Source organism: Acinonyx jubatus, chromosome E2 (genome assembly GCF_027475565.1).
Source record: "Acinonyx jubatus isolate Ajub_Pintada_27869175 chromosome E2, VMU_Ajub_asm_v1.0, whole genome shotgun sequence".
Taxonomy (NCBI): domain Eukaryota; kingdom Metazoa; phylum Chordata; class Mammalia; order Carnivora; family Felidae; genus Acinonyx; species Acinonyx jubatus.
In genome coordinates, this window is record NC_069396.1 from 60,067,657 (window position 1) to 60,089,040 (window position 21,384).

Sequence of the window (21,384 nt, forward strand, 5' to 3'; positions counted from 1 at the left end):
AAAAAGCCTACTTCATTAGAATGGATGGGAAGATAGCCACCTTCACAACTCAAGAACAGGCTGTTGTACATTATTAAATTAAAAACAGCAAGACACACAACAGAATAGATTATAATCTACTTTTAGAAAGGCGAAAATAACCATATCTATATGCTTTTAGCTGTGTAAGGAAACTCTGGAAACATATTATAGAAATTATTAAAACTGATTATCTGGGGCAAGAGGTCAGTAAAAATGGCAAAATAGGGCCTCTGAAATTTCACCATTCCATAAAAGCAACCAAAAACTGTCAGAATCAATTTCCTCAGAATTCTATAAATTAACCAAAGTCCTCTGGCAGCCCAGAGAAGAGTTTATTCAAGAAAGACAGCTGAATTTTTAGAACAGTGGGCTTTGGGGCACTGTAACTTACCCTAGTCCCATCTCTGGCTCCCCGGCTCAGCAGCAGCCTTGTAAAATAACAGCCAATATTTCTGGTACTAGAGGGAACAGAATGAAGCTGGGGGTTCCCCAAAGCCTCAATCCCAAAGAATAGTCATTATTTGACCCATTTGGTGGTTTCCAGGCCCTTGAAAGGTTGTCAGGGGCTGGAAGCCTCTAGGAAGCAGGTATTTGTCAAACATTTACAGACAGTATATTAAAAAGTCATTACCAGGGCGCCTGGGTGGCTCAGTCGGTTGAGCGTCCGACTTCAGCTCAGGTCACGATCTCACGGTTTGTGAATTCGAGCCCCGCATCAGGCTCTGGACTGATGGCTCAGAGCCTGGAGCCTGCTTCCAATTCTGTGTCTCCCTCTCTCTCTGCCCCTCCCCCATTCATGCTCTGTCTCTCTCTGTCTCAAAAATAAATAAACATTAAAAAAAAAAATTAAAAAAAAAAAAGTCATTACCGCCTGAGACGATGGCAAACAGCTAAAGCAAACAATACGCAAAACCAAAACGATTTTTAAAAAGCCAAGGGAGAAGACGTTCTTAGGGGCTTTGAAAAGTTCTAAAACATTTCTGGGAACCTAGAATACACATCATAATTAAACTGTCAAAAGCCAAAGCCTGATAGAGGATGCTGAAAGCAGCAAGAGAAAAGGTATTCATCACATCCAAGTGATCTTCATATGACCAACCGGGCATACCTGTCTGGAAACCATGGAGTTAAGAAAGAAAAATACTGCCAACCAAGAATCCTGTATGTGGCAAAACTCTCCTTCCAAAATGAGGGGGAAAGGAAATCACTCCAAGATAAACCATCTGAGAGAGTCTGCTGCCAGCAAACCTGCCCTAAAACAAATGGAGTCCTTTGGGTGAAATGACAGGACACAGGCAGTAACTCAAAATACAGGACACCAATAAATGTAACTATATAGGTAAATATGACAAGGCTGTCTAAACACATTTTTTGCTTGTAATTTTTTTTCCCTATCTGATTTAAAAGCCAAAAACAGGCACCTAGGTGGTTCAGTTGGTTCAACGTCTGACTTCAGCTCAGATCATGATCTCACAGCTCTTGAGTTCAGGCCCCACACCAGAGGCCTAGAGCCTGCTTTGGATTCTGTGTCTCCCTCTCTCTCTACCCCTCCCCCAGTCACGCTCTCTCTCTCAAAAATAAAAAAGAAATTTAAAAAAAGACAAAAACAAAGCAATAATTGTAAGTCTGTGTTGATGGACATACTATGTATAGATGTAATTTCTGACAATAACAGCATAAATGGGTGAGGATAGAAATACACAGAAGGAAAGTTTTTGTATGCTACCAAAATTAATGGTATTAACCAAAGTACATTACTATAAATTAAAATATTAATTATAATCCCCAGGGAAACCACTAAGAAAATAGCTGAAACATTTATAATAAAAGAAAAGTGGTTACCTGTGTGTACGTGCCCTGTGGGGAGGTGGGGTAAAATAATGTGGATAACAGCAGCAAAAATAAGTGAGATTTTTCAGCTCACACATTCTATGTAGCTCTGAATTTTTTGAATCATGTGAATACATTACCTATATAAAACCCTTAAAAGAAAAAAGTCTGTGGCTCCTGGCTATGAGTCTGTCACAAAAGGAAATGAACACACTAAAAAGCAGGTAAGTGAGTGAGAAATTATCTCAGAGAAAGGGGCAGCAGAGAATATGAGAGGCATCAGGAGAATGGATGGAGAGGAAGGGAAACTGCAGCTCATACAATCTGCTACCTTGTTAATAGGGTGGCCACCTTTGCTCTGAATCAACAGCTACAAAAAAGTCAATACATGGGATACAGCTCCTTGGAGGAAATTGTGAATGTCTCTGAGGAAGGTAACTCCTCATGGCCTCAGCCCCTTTCTCAAACAAGGAGGGCTTGGAGGAAAGTTCCTTGCTCCCACCTGCCCTCACCTGGACAAGTGCTTTGAGGATATGCTTGTTCCACTGACCATGGTTCTTCTCCTTGCTCCAACAGAGAGATGACCTCCGGCTTGGCAATCTGATTCCCTACACATGGAGGAAAAAGCACAGACTTGTGTAGCCTTGAAAATGTCCTTGCCTGTTCTTCCCTGACTTATCATTTGGGCAGAATAAGCATACTTTATGCTTTATAAGTATTAGGAATTTTGTTCTTGAACCTCAGGAGGGCTCAAGATCATCTCAGCCCTTTTGAGACCCCCCATGAGCTCTTTTTAATTTATTTTTTATTTTATTTATTGAGTGTTATTGGTCAGTGGTGGTGTTATGCGTTGCTAATTTTTAAAACTGAGATGTAATTGATACAGAACATTGTATCAGTTTCAGGTGTACATGTTTCAATATTTGTATACATTGTGAAATTATCATTTAGTGTTATTACCATAACACTAAATCTAGTTAACATATATTACCAATAGTTACAGCCTGTGAGCTCTTAAACACAGAGAACCAGAAGGTATCGCATGGAAACACCTTCATTTACTCAGGCAGCACCACCTTACCCACAGAGAGCAGATGCCCATAGGTCTCCAGCATCACGTCACGGTACAGGGTCCTCTGAATAGGGTCCAACTGCCCCCACTCCTCTTGGGTGAAGTCCACAGCCACATCCTTGAAAGTCACTGGTTCCTAAAAGAGCACAGATGTTCCTCCTCAGCCTGCAGCCACATCCTCTAATGTTTTCTGGGGATGGAGTGAGGCTGACCGCACTGGGGAGGAGAAAGGATATAGAAGTATCCTGGATATGTTCAGTACTATAACTGATTTGTCAGGCCTCACTGGGAGCCACCTAAGGGCCCCCTATTTGGGATACTCTTAGGAAATTAGGTATCTAGGCCCATGATAACCACAACAAAAATGAATAGGTCTCTCTTAAGGCTCTTACCCAGTTCTAATAATACTGGCTGGTATGGACAGGACTCCCACCAGGCCAGTGGCCCCCTTCTCTGGAGATAAAGATACTCAAGTCCAGGACCAGGGAGGAAACAGACTACAAGCACTGCCTGCAGGCTAAACAGGTTGGAGTCTTTGCTCAACATGTGGATCTAGTACCTGGAAGGGTGTTATTAAATATTCACAGACTGTCTTCCTAGGGACTATATGGAGGTTTCCATTCCCAGATCATCTCTGTCCCAAGGACTGGAGCTAAGAGTATGATAGCTTTGAGCAGAGCAGCCCAAGCCAGAGAATCAGGTACGGTTGCTGTCAAAAAAACCCTTGAGTTTTGGGACATCTGGGTGGCTCAGTCGGTTAAATGTCCGACTTCGGCTCAGGTCATGATCTCACGGTCCGTGAGTTCCGGCACCGCATCCAGCTCTGTGCTGACAGCTCAGAGCCTGGAGCCTGCTTCAGATTATCTCCTTCTCTCTCTGCCCCTTCCCTGCTCACACTGTCTCTCTCAAAAATAAACATTAAAAATTTAAAGAAAAAAAAACAACCTTGAGTTTTAAAATGTTCCAACTGATGTCTTTAGGAAAAATAGAACCAGGAATGCTCACTAGAAACATAGAGGGGAAGATGATTATAACCTTTTGCAATGAATGCATCGCTCGGCTCACAGTGCTCTTAAGCACTCAGTGTGAGCTTCAGTTATCTGGGTACTTCCAGGGTGGAGTGGGAGCGTGCTTTCCCTTGTGGTGGTGGTGGAGTGAGCTGTCCATCAGGGGTGGTATACTACAATACCCACAGGCCCTGATAGCTTCTAGGTCCTCCCCTCCATCTGGAAACCAGCTTTCTGGTCCACCTCCGCGTCAGCGAATTTCCACACTGAGCCTCCTGTGAACTTCTCCCCACGCCTTCATGGCCCGCTATGTTACTGCTTCCCCCATACAGCCTTTCTCACGCCCTTCTTTTCTGTCCCTGCTGGTCAAGGCTCACAAATTGAGCTCGGTATCTCTGATCAGGTTCACCCTCATGGCTGGTCTTCAATGTAACAACTTTTACTCTGTCGATCCCAACTGCTCCCCCTCCACCAAATAATGCTTAGCTTAAAACACAGAACTGATTCTGCTGCAGTAATTCCCTTACTCTGAAAAGCACTTAAAACTGCAGAGCAAAACTTCCTAGTGCAACTATCCCTAACCTTGGACTCATCAAGCCAATACTTTGGCTTTCTTCTGCAGATCTGCCTAGGGCCTCAGTTTCCTTGCTGGGTGATGCTTCTATGTTTTCAAGTAATATAAACGTTTTATTGTAAGTGTAACATTCGGACAGTGAAGTGCACAAAGCCCAAGTGAGCTGAAATAACAAGCTCAGTGTACTTTCACAGAGCAATCACACCCAATCACACGCAGCTGGGAGGCCATGCTTTCTCACCAGGGTGCTCTTGGTGTGCTCCCTCATGCCACCTAACTCCTCCAGAGGGTGGCATCTACTTGATGGCTTCAGTTCAGCTACACTTAACAAGCTTCAAACCCACCCCCTAGCAGCTGTTAAGCTGGTGAACTGAGTCACAAGTTAACCTCCCACCCCTCCCAAGACCCCAATGGAATCCCTATACGCACCTAAGGAATAAAAGAACTACATCTAACAGACACTGCAGGGAGCGATTCTGCAACCTTTAATCAAGTAGTCGACATTGGCAATGATCATCAGGAACTGCTACATCACACATGGAAGGCAGACACTGAACATGTCTGTATAACATGAAGAATAATGGAGGGGCGGCTATAGTTAGCCTGACTAATCCATCTCATCTTCCGAAAATGGGACAATCAGACGTCCTGTAGCCACTAATGCAACAGAGTAGGAAGGACCCAGCACCTCCTATGGTGTACTCTCACCAAAAATATGGGACCTGAATCTACTCATCCCTCTAGTCCAATTATCAGCTTATGGAAGGCAAAGGGATGGAGGAACTCACCCAATGTCATCAAGAGGGCAAAATCAGGCAACCAACAAGAAAGTGACCTGGTTTCAGCATATTAAGCACACAGTGTGTGGTCCTCATTTGGATCCTGATTTGAACCAAATGTAAAACATATTTTGGGGACAATTGGAAAAAACTGAACATTGCCGGGTATTAACTAATAACAGGGACTTGCTGTCGTTAATTTTGTTGGGTGTGAAAAAGGTATTGATAAAGTTATTATTTTCTAAAAAGGATGTTATCTCTTAGAAATTACACAGAGGTGTTGATAAGCAAAATGATAGAATATCTGAAATTTGCTTTAAAATATTCCAGTTTTTGTGTCAGGATAGAGAAAAAGGCACAAAGCTAAGAGCTGACAGTTGAAGTTATTGAACATGGGTGTTTGTAATAACACCCCTCACCAAGACATGGCAACATCCTAAATCCCAGAACTTATAACCATTATGTTAAAGGGGCTCTGCAGAAATGTGATTACATTAAGGATATTGATTTGGGGAGATGATCTTGGATCATCTAGGTGGGCTCAATGTCATCACAAGGAGGAAGGAGGAGGGTCTGAGTAAAAGGAGACATGATGTTGGATCAAGGCATCCTGAAGATGGAGGGTGGGGACCACAGGCCAAGAAATCAGGGTAACCTCCAGAAGCTGGGAAAAGCAAGGAAGCAGATTCTCCCCTGTAGCCTCCAGAAGGAACACAGCCTTACAGACCCATTTTTTTTTTCTTGTCTTTGAAAAATGTTGCTATTTATTGACATCTGAAGGGGAGAGAGAAGACATAACAATATGTCAAAGAAGTGGTATCAATGAGAACACAGAACTGGCTGACTGCCAAGAGCCTACAAACCCATTTTAAACTCCTGAGCTCTAGAACAAGACAGTAAATTCGTATTATTCTACGACATTAAGTTTGTAGTAATTTGTTACAACGCTAACAGGAACTAACACAAGGTCCAGATTCCACTTTAGGGTTTAAATATCTCCTAAATAAAGTTTGAGAAAGAGAAACATCCCAGCCAGTGAAAAGAAGAGGCCATTGGCACGTGTTGTTCCACACGTTCTTGCAAGATGGGGAACAGATGAAAGAGTAGCAGACCAAGGAAACAAAGCAGAGGGAATCCCAGCCCCCACACATTAGAAGGGCTACGGTGGAAGAGGTTCCCAGGAGAGGCTTGGGGCTCTGAGCTTAAACGACTGTTAAGTCAGGAGTGAGAGGCAGGCTGAAAACAGGTGACAAGGCAAGTCCATACTCGGGACAGCTTTGCTAGCTATCTCCCAAACAGCCACCTGTGGGCAGCACCACCACCAAATGCCCTGCACTTACACTCGGGTAACACTGCCTTGACCCTGCTCAGACACAGGAGTGCATGAGGTTCTCCAGCTGCTCGGGTGACCAACAACCCCAGAGTTGAAACCTCAACAACGTGGGGTAGGAGGTCTGTGGCCTGACAGCCAGCTGCATGCCCGGAAACACAACCAACCCGAGGATCCTGACCCAAGCAGGTCCATGGAGCTTAGAGTGAGATTTGTTGGGAGGGAGACAGACAGACAGACACGCACACAGGAAGGCCAATCAGGAACCAAACCTGCTCAGCCACAGGAAAGCAGAACACTCAAACACAGCCTCACAGCTCTTCCCTGGTAAGCACAGGAGACCACAAGAGCCCTGGATACGCAAGGAACATGTGCAGCACAGGCGGGGAGACCAAACGCAGAAGCCAAAAGTACACAGAATACTGGCAGTATCTACAATCCTACTTTCAATGAACTGCAATCCCAATTCTCTGATTGGAGGGATTTCAGTATAAAACAGGATGACACAAGAGGGGCTCTGAAAGAACAAGAATTTATTAAATGTGAACACACAGCAATTGCTTCAGGAGGCCCACCATGTAAGAGAAGACCTCAGAAACAACCTAAAGGAACAGAATTTTTTTTTTAATATGTGAATTCTTTAAACAAGAAACAAAAACACTAGCTATAAACAAATACAGATACGGGAAACATGGGACTGACAAAGAACACCACAAAGTTAAGACAAGCTACAGACTGGGAGAAGACAATTCATACATGGCAAAGAACCAGGATCCAGAATGCATATAAAATGCCTACGTATCGACAGGTCAGAGTCTACACAGAGGTAGGAGTGGCAGAGAGACAGAGAGAGAAGCAATCCAGATGACCAGGTACAATATGTAAAGATACACAACCTTGCTAGCAATCAAGGAATCTACCATTGAATCTACCATACAATCTACCATTTTGGTCTTGAGCTATGCAAAAATTAAAAGACCCGACACTGCCACTCAGCAGCAGAGATGCAGGGAGACAGGCTCTCTTCCATGGCGGTGAGAACGAGAGGAGGCCCTTTCCAAGAGCCACGGGGCAGCGCTGGTCATACTGCAAACGTGCACCCTAAAACTCAGCATACTTCTGCTTTGAGGGGTATGTCTAGATAAACATTTAGATGTATGCACAAAATGATATTACAAGAAGGTCCACACAGCTTTTCAAGGAATAGTAAAAATGGGGGGGGGGGGGGGGCTTCTACGCCCATCCATAAAAGGGATGAACAGAGGGCAAAAGGAATGAACTTATCACATGGATGGATCTCAAAGTCGACCTTGAATAAGCAAAGAAAGGTATAGAAAAGCTACGGGTAGGAAAAGCATGCAACTCTTGATCTCGGGGTTGGGAGTTTGAGCCCCACACTGGGGTATAGAGATGACGTAGGGAAAAAAAAACTTAAAAAGAATTAGACTACTATCTATGTGATGTCTATATAAATAGCTTATTATCTACATATGAGTAAGACAATTGATTAGCTGTGTATACACCGCAAGCAGTTATTCTGGGTAAACATGGGAAGAGAATGTGACTGGGGAAAACTAAGCAAATAGTACAAAACATTAACAACTTCATTCTGAATAATGGAGACCATATTTGATTATTTTCCATAATTTTCTGTATTTATGGGATTTGTCAAAATAAAACTTTGAATAAGTAAAAAGAAGTACTTCCAGATTTGTAGATGTTATCAAAGGGGAAGGAACTCACGCGCTGCCAAAGGGGAAAAAAGATGCCCAGCTGAGTATGTCCCCATGTTGGGGTCCACACTTCATGGAGGCCTTGAAGAGGCAGAAAAGGCAAAACCAGGGGCACCTGAATGGCTCAGTCGGTTAAGCGTCCGACTTCGGCTCAGGTCATTCATGATCTCATGGTTCGTGAGCTCGAGCCCCACGTCGGGCTCTGGAAGGACAGCTCAGAGCCTGGAGCCCACTTCAGATTCTGTGTCTCCCTGTCTGCCCCTCCACTGCTTGCACTCTGTCTCTCCCATTGTCTCAAAAATAAATAAACATTAAAAACAAATTGAAAAATAAAAAGAAAATGCAAAACCAAGACTAGAAGTGAAACAGCAAGAGCAGATGGGAGGTCAGGCACCCAGTCTCACCACTGTGGAGAAGAGGGACCCTAGAAGCTAGCACAGGAAGGAGCAAGCCATTCCATTCCCAGGTTACCCTTACGTGAGGTTGCACTTTACAAACATCTGCTAGGGTGACTCGCAAATGTCCCACCTAAATTTCCTGTAATCATTCTTGCAATTTCACTTTGTTCATACGTATGAGCGCTTACCAGGGCTCTCGACGGCACTTTACGGAACCCGGCCATACATCTACATCATGGGAAGGTTTGAGAGAAGATGTAAGGGTGCCGAGGGAAGATGCAAAATCAGCTCCTGCATTCTATCATGGACAGCTGGCCCATTCACGAAATCTGGGGAAATTCAGATGGGTTCTTTGGCAACTTCAGAATCTCATTAGTATTTTCAGGTAAGTTTTTTGCAGAGAAGGAAAACAACTACGTGCACATCCTCAGACCAGCCAGGGATGGGTACAGAGCATTACTGTTATTTCTGTGCACACTTATCGTGCACAAATCATCGGCGGATTGTTACAGACAGGTTGGAGAGTTTCCATATCTGAGGAGGCTGGCTGGAGTTTTTTAAATGGGGTATCATCATTTTCCCTATTCTTCAAAATAATGGGATCTGGGCTCCCACTAGTTGAAACTTTGCTACGCAACATGTTCTCCAAAATGGACTATTCAGATAACAAGGGATGACAGCATTTGATGTTTTCACCAGATGAATGCTTTATTTCAGTATTTAACTTGGAGGGAACAGTGGAGGGACATGGGGCTCTCGTTAGTGTTCCTGAAGACCTCGCTTAGTACAAAACTCACAGGATTCAAGTCTTGAATCTCCCACAGGGAAAAATTTGAAGTGAGTGTGGGGAGGGGCCAGGAGCATGTTCTCAGAAATCACAACTCTTCAGACACTGGAGGGTGTTGTTATTTTAATTCTCCATTTTATTTTCTCAGCATTAACCCTAATAATTCTCAGGAACCCTCACATAAATTAACAGCAGGGTGCAGCCCAGTGGTTATTAAGACTTCTTCACAGCATTTTATTACAACTAACTTTTGTTCCCAAGCGACTGATTCAGGGCCCATCTTTCAGCCTTGCCTCATTGCCAATTCTTTTACAGAATCTAAAAATGACTATATAACATATCAGTCGTGAACATCAAAGCTGCCCGAGTTCTGATGCCAGACAACCACCACTCTGCACCACGTGGTTCAGGCCCTCTGCTCCCCGGGACAGCCGTGCTGCCACGTGAGGACAGCATACTTGCGATGCACTTCACCAGTCAGCTTTGAAACCATGGGAAATTTCATCACATATTTTTAATTTGGGGGGGAGGCATTAAGTTACGTAGAGAAGTTATTAATAATTTTATACCTCAGTACCTTACATTTGTTTGATCCATTATTTAAACTTAGCAAATAAAACCTACATATGGTAACAAAACTATTTTTCTTCATTTTTCATAGTAGGGAGCCAATAGTAAATGTAAATTTCATGAATCAGGATGAAAATCTCATTTAGAAATATGGAGACAACCCTAAGGAACCAAAAACAGTAAGTTAAAAATGGCTGCCTCTGAATCATATAAATAAATAAAATACTGATATGTACTGCAACATAAATGATCCTTAAAAATATGCTAAGTGATAGAAACCAAACGCAAAAGGTCATATATCATATGATTCCCTTTATGTGAAATGTCCAGGAGAGACAAACACATAAAGAAAGTACATGAGTCGTTGCCAGCGGTCGAAGGTGGTAGGAACAGGGAGTGACTGCTAATGGGTATAGAATTTCTTTGGGGGATGAAAAATGTTCTAGAAGCAGAACCAGAAATAGATACTGGTTGGTAATAGTTGCATAATTCTGTGAATATACAAAAACCCACAAAACTATACGCTTTTATGGTATTTGAATATTTTAATAAAGTCATTAAAACAATTGGTTTTTCTTAAGTGGGTGTCTCTAATGAAGAGGCTGGGCAGGAGAAAAAGGAGTGGACATCTTTCCAGTATCATCAACTCTGCTATCCTATTTCCTGCCACCTCTTCCATATCATGTCTCCTGTCATATTCCTCTCAGGACCCATCCTCACATGCTAATAGTCTCAAAGTTACCCTGCATCAACTCCCTTACACCTCTTAAGGTCTTGCTCCCAGGCCCTGGTCACACTGACACCTGAAATGCCAGCCTGCTTCCCACGACCCCGTTCCCCCCACATTCCTGCCAGGGACACCCTTCCAGCCACATTTTAGACAATGGCCTAAGTGCTCACTGCACTTAGGAAGCTCTTTATTACCACCAGAATGGAGCCCTGGCTCCACAGTAGGCATTCAGGGCCTGGTTAGGTTCATCCTGGCCTCTGCATCCTCAATTCCAACTAGGGTCATCCTTCACCCAGATGCCGGTCATGCGGTGCCCCCACCCTCACCCAACACACACGGGCAGGGTCACAAAAGGCCAGGCCCCTGCAGCCCCCTTAACCTCTTGGTCCAAGTGTGTCATGTCTCCCGGGCAGCGTCCCTCCCCACAGCGGAAGGACTCCAGCTGCTCTGTGCCCCAGTGACTTTATGCAGACTATCTCCCACTTCTCGAGGCCTTAGTTGGGCTCAGCCTCTCCAAGGCTTGGGGCCTCCCTAAGCATCTCAGGCCCATGTCCTGAACCACAGGTGTGGCAACAGCAGGCCATGAGGCCTCAGTAGCTGACTGAACCACCTTGGGAAAGGGGACTGAGAATTCCTCGGGACCAGGGCTTGGACTTATCCATGTTCTCTGCCCAGCAAGCACGGAGCTCACAGGACAGCATCAACCCAATATGGCACTGAATACATGAGGTAAGGTGGGAGGAGTAAAGGGGGCTGCTGCCGGCCAAAGGGGCTGCCCCTCGTCCACCAAAACAACACACGGCACTGCCAGGGCTCAGTTCTGTGAACAGGTTGGTCGATAATGTGGTTCCAAGCCACAGAAAACTGTTTGAATTCTCCCTGTCGGTGCTTTGAAAGCAATCAACTTCTGGCCGACTCTTTCTTTAGGCAAAGTCTAGCTGCTATAAACTTAAGAACACAAAGACTAGGATGGTGGGGGACAACCTGGACACCCCAGGGTACAGGACAGCCCTTCAGGAAAAAGCAGATGCCTGACTCACCTGGACCTGGGCTGTCGGGAGCCCAGTGACCCTCCTCTCCTCCTTGGGGCTCTCTTCCACAGGCCAGGCAGAGTCCTGAGGACACAGAGCTGGGGAGGAAAACAAAGTCACGGAGGCAGCTCTCCCCACCGGAAGTATGCCGACGAGTCCTTCCTGGTCGGGGTGACGGCGGGGGCAGGGAGTGCGCTGAGGGAGAGCTAGTTCCTAGCCGTGTCCATTGGGCAAAGAAAGAGACTCCTCATTTTATAAATGAAGGAAATGGGGCTCAGAGAAGAGAAGTAATGTTCCTAAACATGAGTCCTGCACTGGCCCCCTTTGCTCAGAAGCACCATCTCTGAGAAGTAGTACCAGTTCACATCCTTTCTGGGCCCGAGCTGTAAATGGCCACACACTTATTCTCATGCACCCTTCTCCTGGAGGTGTCACCATCACTCTATCACCCAATGGAATGTTCTGATCCATCCCTGTTCCCGCTCTGCACAGAGAGACCTGGACCAGAACCCCCCCCTGCCCTAAATCCCCACCTGGCTCCCCAGCTCCAATCCCTGGCCACGGCAGGTCACTGCTGGAAGAAGCATGACACAGCAGCAAACATGGCCAATGGGGACACAGGCTTTTGACTCACCCCAGGAGGTCCACGGGTCAACAGCCGCCATTCCCCAGGACTGGTCCGTAAGGATACCTGCACCAGATCAGGTTGGGACAAGTAAAGAAAAGCCACTGTGACAACAAACCCAGCGACTAAAGGCAACAAAATAGAAAAGCAGATCTGTCTCACTAATGGGTGTAACGAAGTTCCATAAACAGAGCCCAAGGCATGTAACAAAATCCAACATAACAAGCTAGATTTATACTAGAAATACACAGGTAAGTCATTACCCAAAAATCTGACATGATATAGCCAAGAAGAATCAAGAATAGAATCACTTGGCGGCATCTGGGTGGCTCAGTCGGTTGAGTGTCCAACTTTGGCTCAGGGCATGATCTCACTGCTCTTGAGTTCAAGTACGGCGTTTGGCTCTGTAGTGACGGCTCAGAGCCTGAGCCTGCTTAGGATTCTGTGTCTCCCTCTCTCTCTGCCCCTCCCGTGCTCATGCTCTCTCTCAAAAATAAACATTAAAAAAAATTTTTTTAATAATAAAAATAATAATAATAATAGAAGAATAGAATCACTTGAATGGCTGAAGAGGTATCTGATAAAATGTTTAAGGTTACCCAAGTTTAAAAATAATCTAAGTAGAGGGGCGCCTGGGTGGCTCAGTCAGTTAAGCATCTGACCACTCAGGTCATGATCTCACCATTAGTGGGTGGGAGCCCTGCATCCGGCTCTGAAATGACAGCTCAGAGCCTGGAGCCTGCTTTGGATTCTGTGTCTCCCTCTCTCTCTGCCCCTTCCCCGCTGGCACTGTGTGTGTGTCTCTCTCTCTCTCAAAAATGAATAAACATGAAAAAATAATTAATTAAAAAATATATAAAATAAAAATAATAATCTAAGTAGTAAGATACTCCCTTGATGTCTTTAGTGATAAATACGTGAAACCTCACTTAAAGATAACACATCACTGACACCACGCTATTTAACATTGTTCTTAAATTACATGCCACTGCTACATAAATGAGAAACAACACTAAAGGTAAAAAATATGGCAACGATAGAGAAATTCTGACTGTATGTATGTCTGTCTTCTAAGCAATCCCACAAATCAGTAGAAAATCTCTTAGAACCACTAACACATCTTAAGACTATAGATATACAAAATAACACTGTCTTTTACACTAACCATTTCCCTTTTTCACCAACAACCAAGTTGTCTTTTTTTTTTTTAATCTCACTCAGTTCTAATTCTATACCAAGACAGAGAGACTCCCTCCAATCCCCCAAAACTCTCAGTCCCTCCATAGCTCTGACCCCTGGCTGCAGCAGGTTCACCACTGAGGAGGCCCGGAAGACACAGAATTGGGACTTACCCCAGGAGGCCCACGGATTGACAGCTGCCATCCCACAGGATCAATCCACCAGGTGCCTGGCCAAAAGCACTGGATTAAGGTGATTCACAGACAATTGCAATACCAACCTAATGACAAAAGTGGAAAAGACAAAACTGGTCCTTTGTCACAGAAGAGGCAGTGGGAACAAAGAACACAGCCCATCCAAGGAAGCAACAAAAGACTTGTAGGGAGCATTGTAAGAAAACAGAATTTACGTGTCAAAAACAACAGAATTCCAGGACATAAATGAAGAGTGACTTGAATAAGCTGAAAAAAAGACCACACTCCAGAATGAGAGGGTATGAATTTGTCAGTGGTTGTTAAGAGACAGTCAGTGACAACCTCGAGGTTACTTTTTGGTTGATTTGACAAAAACTACTGTAAAATCCACCTGCACACACCCCCTCCCCCCCCCCCCCCCCCAAGAAATCAATGGTTGCCAAGAGCTGGGCGGGGAGGGAGAAATGCGGAGTGACCACTTAATGGTGCGGGTGGTTTCTTATAGGAGGTGATGAAAATGTTCTGTTAGTAGTTATTATTGCACAACTTTCTGAATATACAACAAAAACCACTGAACTGTACTCTAAAATGATTTTCTGTTACGCAACCTTTATCTAAAAGGGAGGAAGGGAGGAGGGAAACAAGAACTCAACCGGCAAGACCTACCGGGCCCAAGTCTGTCCGTTTCCTGATGTGGAGCCCAGACCACAAAGTGCGTCGGTTCCAAGTCTTTGTGCAAGTCCCGAGACCTCTCGAGGGTACGAGGGCCAACTGTCAGAGCTCTGCGGATTCCTGGGAATGAGTATAAAGCACCAGGACGCCTGCTGGCCCCAGGAACACCGGGATCTGCGCCAAAACTCAAAGCAGGCAAACGATTCCGCACCGCTGTTTGCAACCTAACCAAGTCCGCCGTCACTGCACGGTGAAGAGCATCGGGGATTGTCCCCCTCCCACGGTCGCCGTCGTCCCTCGGCGCCTTAGCTGAACCCGCGCGGACGAGAAACACCCGCTGGGGAAAGAAAGGTGTTCATCATTCCCTTTAACGGCCTCAGAGGCGCCGCATCACCTGCTGCCTGGCCTCCCGCCCGATCTCTTATGCACCACCGGAGGCGGAGGCGATGCTCGGGAGCCCGCACCCGCGAGCGGCCGGCCTTACCTGGTTCGCGGCCGGCCTTACCTGCTTCCACCCCTGCGGGCCGGTCCCCGCCGCTCGAGGCAAGCGACTTAGCAAGCTTGGGGTCGCTTCGCCGCTTCGCTTCGGGCTTTTGTTCCGCTCCAAGGTTCGGCCTGGCGGTACGCTTGGGATCTTCACGCGCGGCGGGGCAGACAAAGGCGCGCTGAGCCGACGGCTGCTACCCAGCGCCAGGCCCGACGTGCAGGGCTCACCGGGGCCCGCCCAGCCGGCCCAGCGCGGCCGCGAGCCCAGAGGCGGGAGGCGGGAGGGTCGCAGAACCAAGGGAAACAGGGGCGCGAAGCCGACGCCGAAGGGGCAGGCGCGGAATCCGCGCCGGCCCCGACTGCAGGCGCCGCGTCTTCGCGCTTGTTCTCCCAACCTCCTGGCTCCCACGGCGGCAACGGCGGCGACCCCACCGCCTGGGCGACCGCCTCACCTCGGCGGCGGACAATGGCGGCCGCTCCCCCGGCGTCGACCAGGACGCGTCGCGCGGACTGCCGGGAGTTGTAGTTCTGGGCAGTGGGCTTCCGGTTGGTCCGGAAGCGTCGCCATGGCACGTACTCCGAGCAACTCCGCCGCGAGTCCGGCCACCGCGGCGCCTGGGGCTTACCTCGGCGGCTAGTATCACAGCCGCCGGCGAGCCGACGGTACTGTCCGGGGTCTAGACGACCCTCCTCGCCGCTGCTGCCCATCTTGGAAAGGCTTGGGTAGATCGCGGCCCCGCGAGCCTCAGTTTGCCCGTCTGTGAAATGGCGGCTCACCAGTGCAAACTTGACGAAGTCTGATCGTTTAACGCGTCCCAGACGCAGGCCTGAACGCATTCAAGGGGTCCTTTCATTCAACATAGCTGTTCTGATACTCCTTTTCAAATGAAGAACCTGGTTTTGAGCTTCTCGCATAAAGCCCTTTAAAACATAAGGAATTGTTCCCAAATCTCTTCCTGGACGGAGAAGCTTTATGGCAGCTTGCGTTACCATCGACCTATGTTGGGATGTTTCCTGGAGTCAGCGTTTACTGAGCCGCGCTGAAGAACAGCAGGGAACATGGCTAACAAAATCTCTGCCTCAGCGACTGTCACTCAAACCACTACTCAAGAGCACGGACGGGGACGACCAAAAGGCTCCTCATCCAGCACGGGGAGGATCCCTGGGCCACCACCCCCTCCAGCCCTAGCTGAGCCTGGAACCCCCCCCCCCCACATTGACAGCCCTTGGGGACCCTGTTGGAACCTCTTTCCCACCGGTGTTTGAGGTGACCCTCACCCCCAAGCTTCCCTGGCTCCCCCACCTTTTCCTCCTTGTTCCTGATTCATCTTGGCCTGTGCATTCGTCCACCCTAGTTTTGACTGCTCAGTTGGGGGAACAGCACAGTGGTCAGAGAGACCGTGAGGGGTCAGGCCCTTGAAACTAATGCGGTAATCAAAATGAAAAGACAGCTTGGATCAAAGTGGTGGTGATCCGCATCCAGTTGTGGACGTTAGTATTTTTTTCTTTAATGTTTATTTATTTTTGAGAGACAGAAAGAGAGCACAAGCAGGGGAGGGGCGGGCGGAGAGACTCAGAATCCAAAGCAGGCTCCAGGCTCTGAGCTGTCAGCACAGAGTCCCATGCGGAGCTCAAACTCATGAACCATGAGATCATGACCTAAGCCAAAGTTAGATGCTCAACCAACTAAGCAACCCAGGCGCCCCCCTTAGTATTTTTAAATTAAGTTTATTTATTTATTTTGAGAAAGAATGCGCAAGTTAGGAGAGGCAGAGGGAGAGAGAAAGAATCCCAAGCAGGCTCCACACTGCCAACACAGAGCCCAGTGCCGGGCTGGAACTCACGAACCTCAAAATCTTGACCTGAGCCCAAATGAACAAAAGTTGGACACTTAACTGACTGAGCCACCCAGGCGCCCCCGTGACAGATAGTATTTTAAAGGTAGAGGTGGGCGCCTGGGTGGCTCAGTTAGCGAGCGTCTGACTTCAGCTCAGGTCATGATCTCAGTTTGTGGGTTCGAGTCCCACGTCAGGCTGTGTGCTGACAGCTCGGAGCCTGGAGCCTACTTCAAACTCTGTCTCCCTCTCTCTCCACTCTTCCCCGACTCTCTCTCTTTCTCTCAAAAATAAATAAACATTAGGGGGCGCCTGGGTGGCTCAGTCGGTTAGGCATCAGGCTTCAGCTGGGGTCATGATCTCAAGTGTTTATGAGTTTGAGCCCCCAGGTTAGGCTCTGTGCTGACAGCTTGGAGCCTGGAGCCTGCTTCTGATTCTGTGTCTCCCTTTCTCTCTGCTCCTCCCATGTTCATGCTCTCTCTCAAAAATAAACATTAAAATAAATGAATAAACATTAAAATAATAATAAAAAGAAAAACATGTAAAACATAATAAAATTGTATGGATTTCAGTGAAAGCACTCCTAACCTGGAAAAAAAAAAAATAGGACATTATCCATGCAGCTGAAACCTGTGTTCCCCTCTTTGACAGAAACCACCTTCTAGAAACAGCCATTATCCTGAATGAGATGTGGATTATTGTTTCTGAAACTTTACAACATATGTGTATCCCAGAGCAATACAAAACACTTACTGTGCATTTTTTGCATTCATATAAATGTATCAATACAAGATTTTATCTGCAACTTAAATTTTTTGCTGTTTACCATTGCCAAGATTTTTCCTTTTTGATATGTGAGGCTCTACTTCATTTATTTTCACTGCTATCTAGTTTCCTTTTGAATGAGTGTACCACAACTTGTTTATCCCATCTTTTTTTTTTAATATTTATTTTTGAGGAGAGACCAAGTGTGAGTGGGGGAGGGGCAGAGAGAGAGGGAGACGCAGAATCCCAAGCAGGCTCCATCCAGACTCCGAGTTGTCAGCACAGAGCCTGATGTGGGGCTCGAACTCATGAACCATGATATCATGACCTGAACTGAAGTTGGACAGTTAACCAACTGAGCCACCCACGTACCCCTATCCCATCTACTTTTGATGGACACTTAGGTTCGTTCATTAAATATTCATTAAAGAACCTACTATGCAAGGAACTGGGAATAAAGCCGTGGATAAAAATCACAAAACCTCTGCCTTCATGGAGCTCACATTCTACAGGAGAATGTGCAACAGAAAAATAAGTAAAATATATAACACATCAGATGGGGATAACTGTTAAGGACCAAGTAGGGAAGGGGGGCAAGGAATGCTGGAGAGAATGGTTGGGGTTTTAAGTTGAAGTCTTAGGGAAGGCCCCACTGAGAAGGTAATCTGCAAGTAAAGCCCTAAAGTCAGGGGGGAAACCAGCCATGCAGATATGGGGGGTGGGGTGGTGGCAAGAGCACTGCAAGCAAAAGGCTTCCAGCTACTATAAATGATGTTGCTACGAACATTCATATACAGGTCTCCTTATGGACACATGCAGGGTTTCTCTGGGGTACCCCTCAGAGCGGTACTGAGGGCATGAATATTTATGTCCAACATTGATAGACAGGTCACCTTGTTTCCAAAATGATTTCACCTTGTCTTTTAAAAAAATTTTTTAATGTTTATTTTTGAGAGAAAGAGAGGGTGCAAGCAGGGGATGGGCAGAGAGACACAGAATCCGGAGCAGGCTCCAGGCTCTGAGCTGTCAGCACAGTGCCTGACATGGGGCCTGAATCCATGAAACATTAGATCGTGACCTGAGCTGAAGTCTGATGCTTAACTCACTGAGCCACCCAGGTGCCCCAGGATTTCACCTTTTCATATGCCCACTGGCAACGGTTAGAGTTCCACTTGTTCCACATACTCACCAATGCTTCGTAGTGTCACTTTTTAAAATTTTTGCCAGATTCATGGGTAGGAAATGGTATTTCATTGTGATATGTTTGCTGTTCTCTTGTTGGTGAGGTTCAGCATCTTTTCATAGTTTCAAGCATTTGTGTTTTCTCTCCCTGAAATAAGTTCCCACTTCTTCCATGCATTTTTTTCTAGGGTTGTCTTTTTCTTACTGGTTTGTAGAAGTTCTTTACATAATTTTAACACTAATCTTTTATTAGGAATATATGCTTTCCAAGTTGTGACTTATCTTTTACTTTGTTTATGATGTCTTTTGACACAAAGAAGGATTTTTTTAAATGTATTTTCCAATCTAGATTCCTTTTATTCCTCTTTCTTGCCAATTACCTTGGCCAGAACCTCCATTATAATGTTGAATAGAACTGGTGAGAACAGACATCCTTGCCCTGTTCTAATCTTAGGGATAAAGCATTCAGTTTTTTACCAAGAGGTATGATATTACCTGTGGATGTAGATGTCCTTTGTCAGGTTGAGGATATTGCCTTCTATTCCAAGTTTGGTGAGAGTTGTGTTTTGTTTTAAAATTTTTTTAATTTTAGAGGTCCCTGGGTGGCTCAGTCGGTTGAGCGACCGACTTGGGCTCAGGTCATGATCTCACGGTTTGTGGGTTCGAGCCCGGCGTCGGACTGTGCTGACAGCTCAGAGCCTGGAGCCTGCTTCGGATTCTGTGTCTCCCTCTCTCTCTGCCCCTCCCCCACTCATGCTCTGTCTCTGTCTCAGAAATAAACATTAAAAAAATTTTTTAGTTTAATTTTTTTTAAGGTCTATTCATTTTTCAGAGACATAGAGAGATAGAGCATGAGTACAGGGGAAGGGGCAGAGAGAGAAGGAGACACAGAATCCAAAGCAGGCTCCAAGCTCTGAGCTGTCAGCACAAAGCCCGACACAGGGCTCGAACCCACAACCTGCGAGATCATGACCTGAGTTGAAGTCAGACACTTAACCGACTGAGCCACTCAGGCACCCCTGTTTTTTAAATCAGGAATGATTGTTGGATTTTGTCAGTTTTTCTACATGTATTGAGATAATCATACACTTTTCTTTTTAGCTTGTTAATATAGTGAAGTATATTTATTGATTTTGATTAAATCAACCCTGAATTCTTGAGATAACCCCACATGGTCATGACTTTTTTCTTTTTTAAATTTTTTTAATTTTACTTTTTTTAACATTTGTTCATTTTTGAGAGACAGAGACAGAACATGAGTGGGGGAGGGACAGAGAGAGAGGGAGACACAGAATCTGAAGCAGGCTCCAGGCTCTCAGCTGTCAGCACAGAGCCCAACGCAGAGCCCGAACTCACAAACCATGAGATCATTACCTGAAGTCGGACGCTTAACTGACTTAGACACGCAGACTCCCCTCTTTTTTTTTTTTCTTTAGTGTTCATTTACTTATCTTTGAGAGAGAGCATGTGTGCACGCAGGGGAGGGGCAGAGAGGGAGACAGAGAATCCGAAGCAGGACTTCTGCTAACTAAAGCCTGATGTGGGGCTCAAACTGATGAAACATGAGATTATTACCTGAGCCGAAGTCAGACACTCAACTGACTGAGCCACCCAGGGGTCCCAAGACTTTTTTTTTAATGTTTATTTTTGAGAGAGAGAGAGAGTGCAGGGGAGGGGCAGAAAGAAAGGGAGACAGAGGATCCAAAGAGGGCTCTACACTGACAGCATAGAGCCCAATGCAGGGCTCAAACTCAGGAACCGTGAGATTATGACCTGACCAAAGTCAGATGCTTAACAGACTAAGCCACCCAGGTGCCCTGCCCCAAGACTTATTTCCATTATTTTATTATTATATTACTGGATTCAGTTTGCTAAAATTTTGGTTATATTCGTAACATACACATTTAACAAAGGACTTGTATCCAGAACATATACACAACTACTATAACTCAATAATAAAGACAAACAACCTAACAAAAAATAGGCAAGAGGCTTGAATAAATAATGCCAAGTAGTCAATAAGCACATGAAAAAGGGTTAGCTGCCATTGGTCCACAAACCAGAATGAGCTGTCACTACACACTCACCGGAGCAGCCAAAATGAAAACAACGGACAATGCCAGATTGTGGTGAGGACGTGGAGCAGCTGGAATGCTGATAACACAGGGCCGGGACTCGCATCACTTTGTGGAACTGACCATTTCTTAAAAAGCTGAGCATACATCTACTCTGTAACCCAGCCATGTCACCTCTAGGAATTTATCCCAGAGAAACGAAAGCCTATGTCCTATGTGATAAATACATTCATAGCAGCTTCATTCAAAGTAACCCAAAATTGGAAACGTCTCCTATTTCCTTCAATCTAAGAAGAGATAAATTGTGCTACGTTCATACAATGGAATAAATACTACCCAGCAACAAAAAAGAATTACTGATCCATGTAACAACATAGAGAAGTCTCGAAGATTTTTTGCCAAGGGAGAGCAGCAGACACAAAAATGCACAAAATATATGATTATAATCTCGCCTTAGGAAATTCCGGAATTGGCAAAAACAATCCATGCTGATAGAAATCACTGCTTGC

General features: G+C 45.7%; 1 protein-coding gene across 13 annotated transcripts in view; it reads right to left on the reverse strand.

Moving 5' to 3' along the window:
- The window catches only part of ZNF606 (zinc finger protein 606), a 36,615-nt gene extending 21,075 nt beyond the window's left edge, over positions 1-15,540 (reverse strand). For 7 of the 13 annotated variants that reach the window (XR_008293848.1, XM_053211226.1, XM_053211233.1 and 4 more), the window contains exons 1-6: positions 14,527-15,013; positions 13,840-13,946; positions 12,497-12,553; positions 11,872-11,960; positions 2,933-3,059; positions 2,364-2,459 (exon numbers count right to left, since the gene is read on the reverse strand). Coding sequence is in view for 10 of the 13 variants with exons in the window: in XM_053211226.1 (XP_053067201.1) it covers positions 2,364-2,459; positions 2,933-3,059; positions 11,872-11,960; positions 12,497-12,553; positions 13,840-13,870 (400 nt within the window). In the remaining 3 variants the exon portion in view is untranslated. Of the gene's footprint in view, positions 1-412; positions 518-2,363; positions 2,460-2,932; positions 3,060-5,292; positions 5,387-11,871; positions 11,961-12,496; positions 12,554-13,839; positions 13,947-14,526; positions 15,014-15,047 lie in introns of those variants that run through there. The other 6 variants (XM_053211225.1, XM_027037540.2, XM_053211234.1 and 3 more) reach the window with 6 other exon arrangements.
- Positions 15,541-21,384: the final 5,844 nt, after the last annotated feature.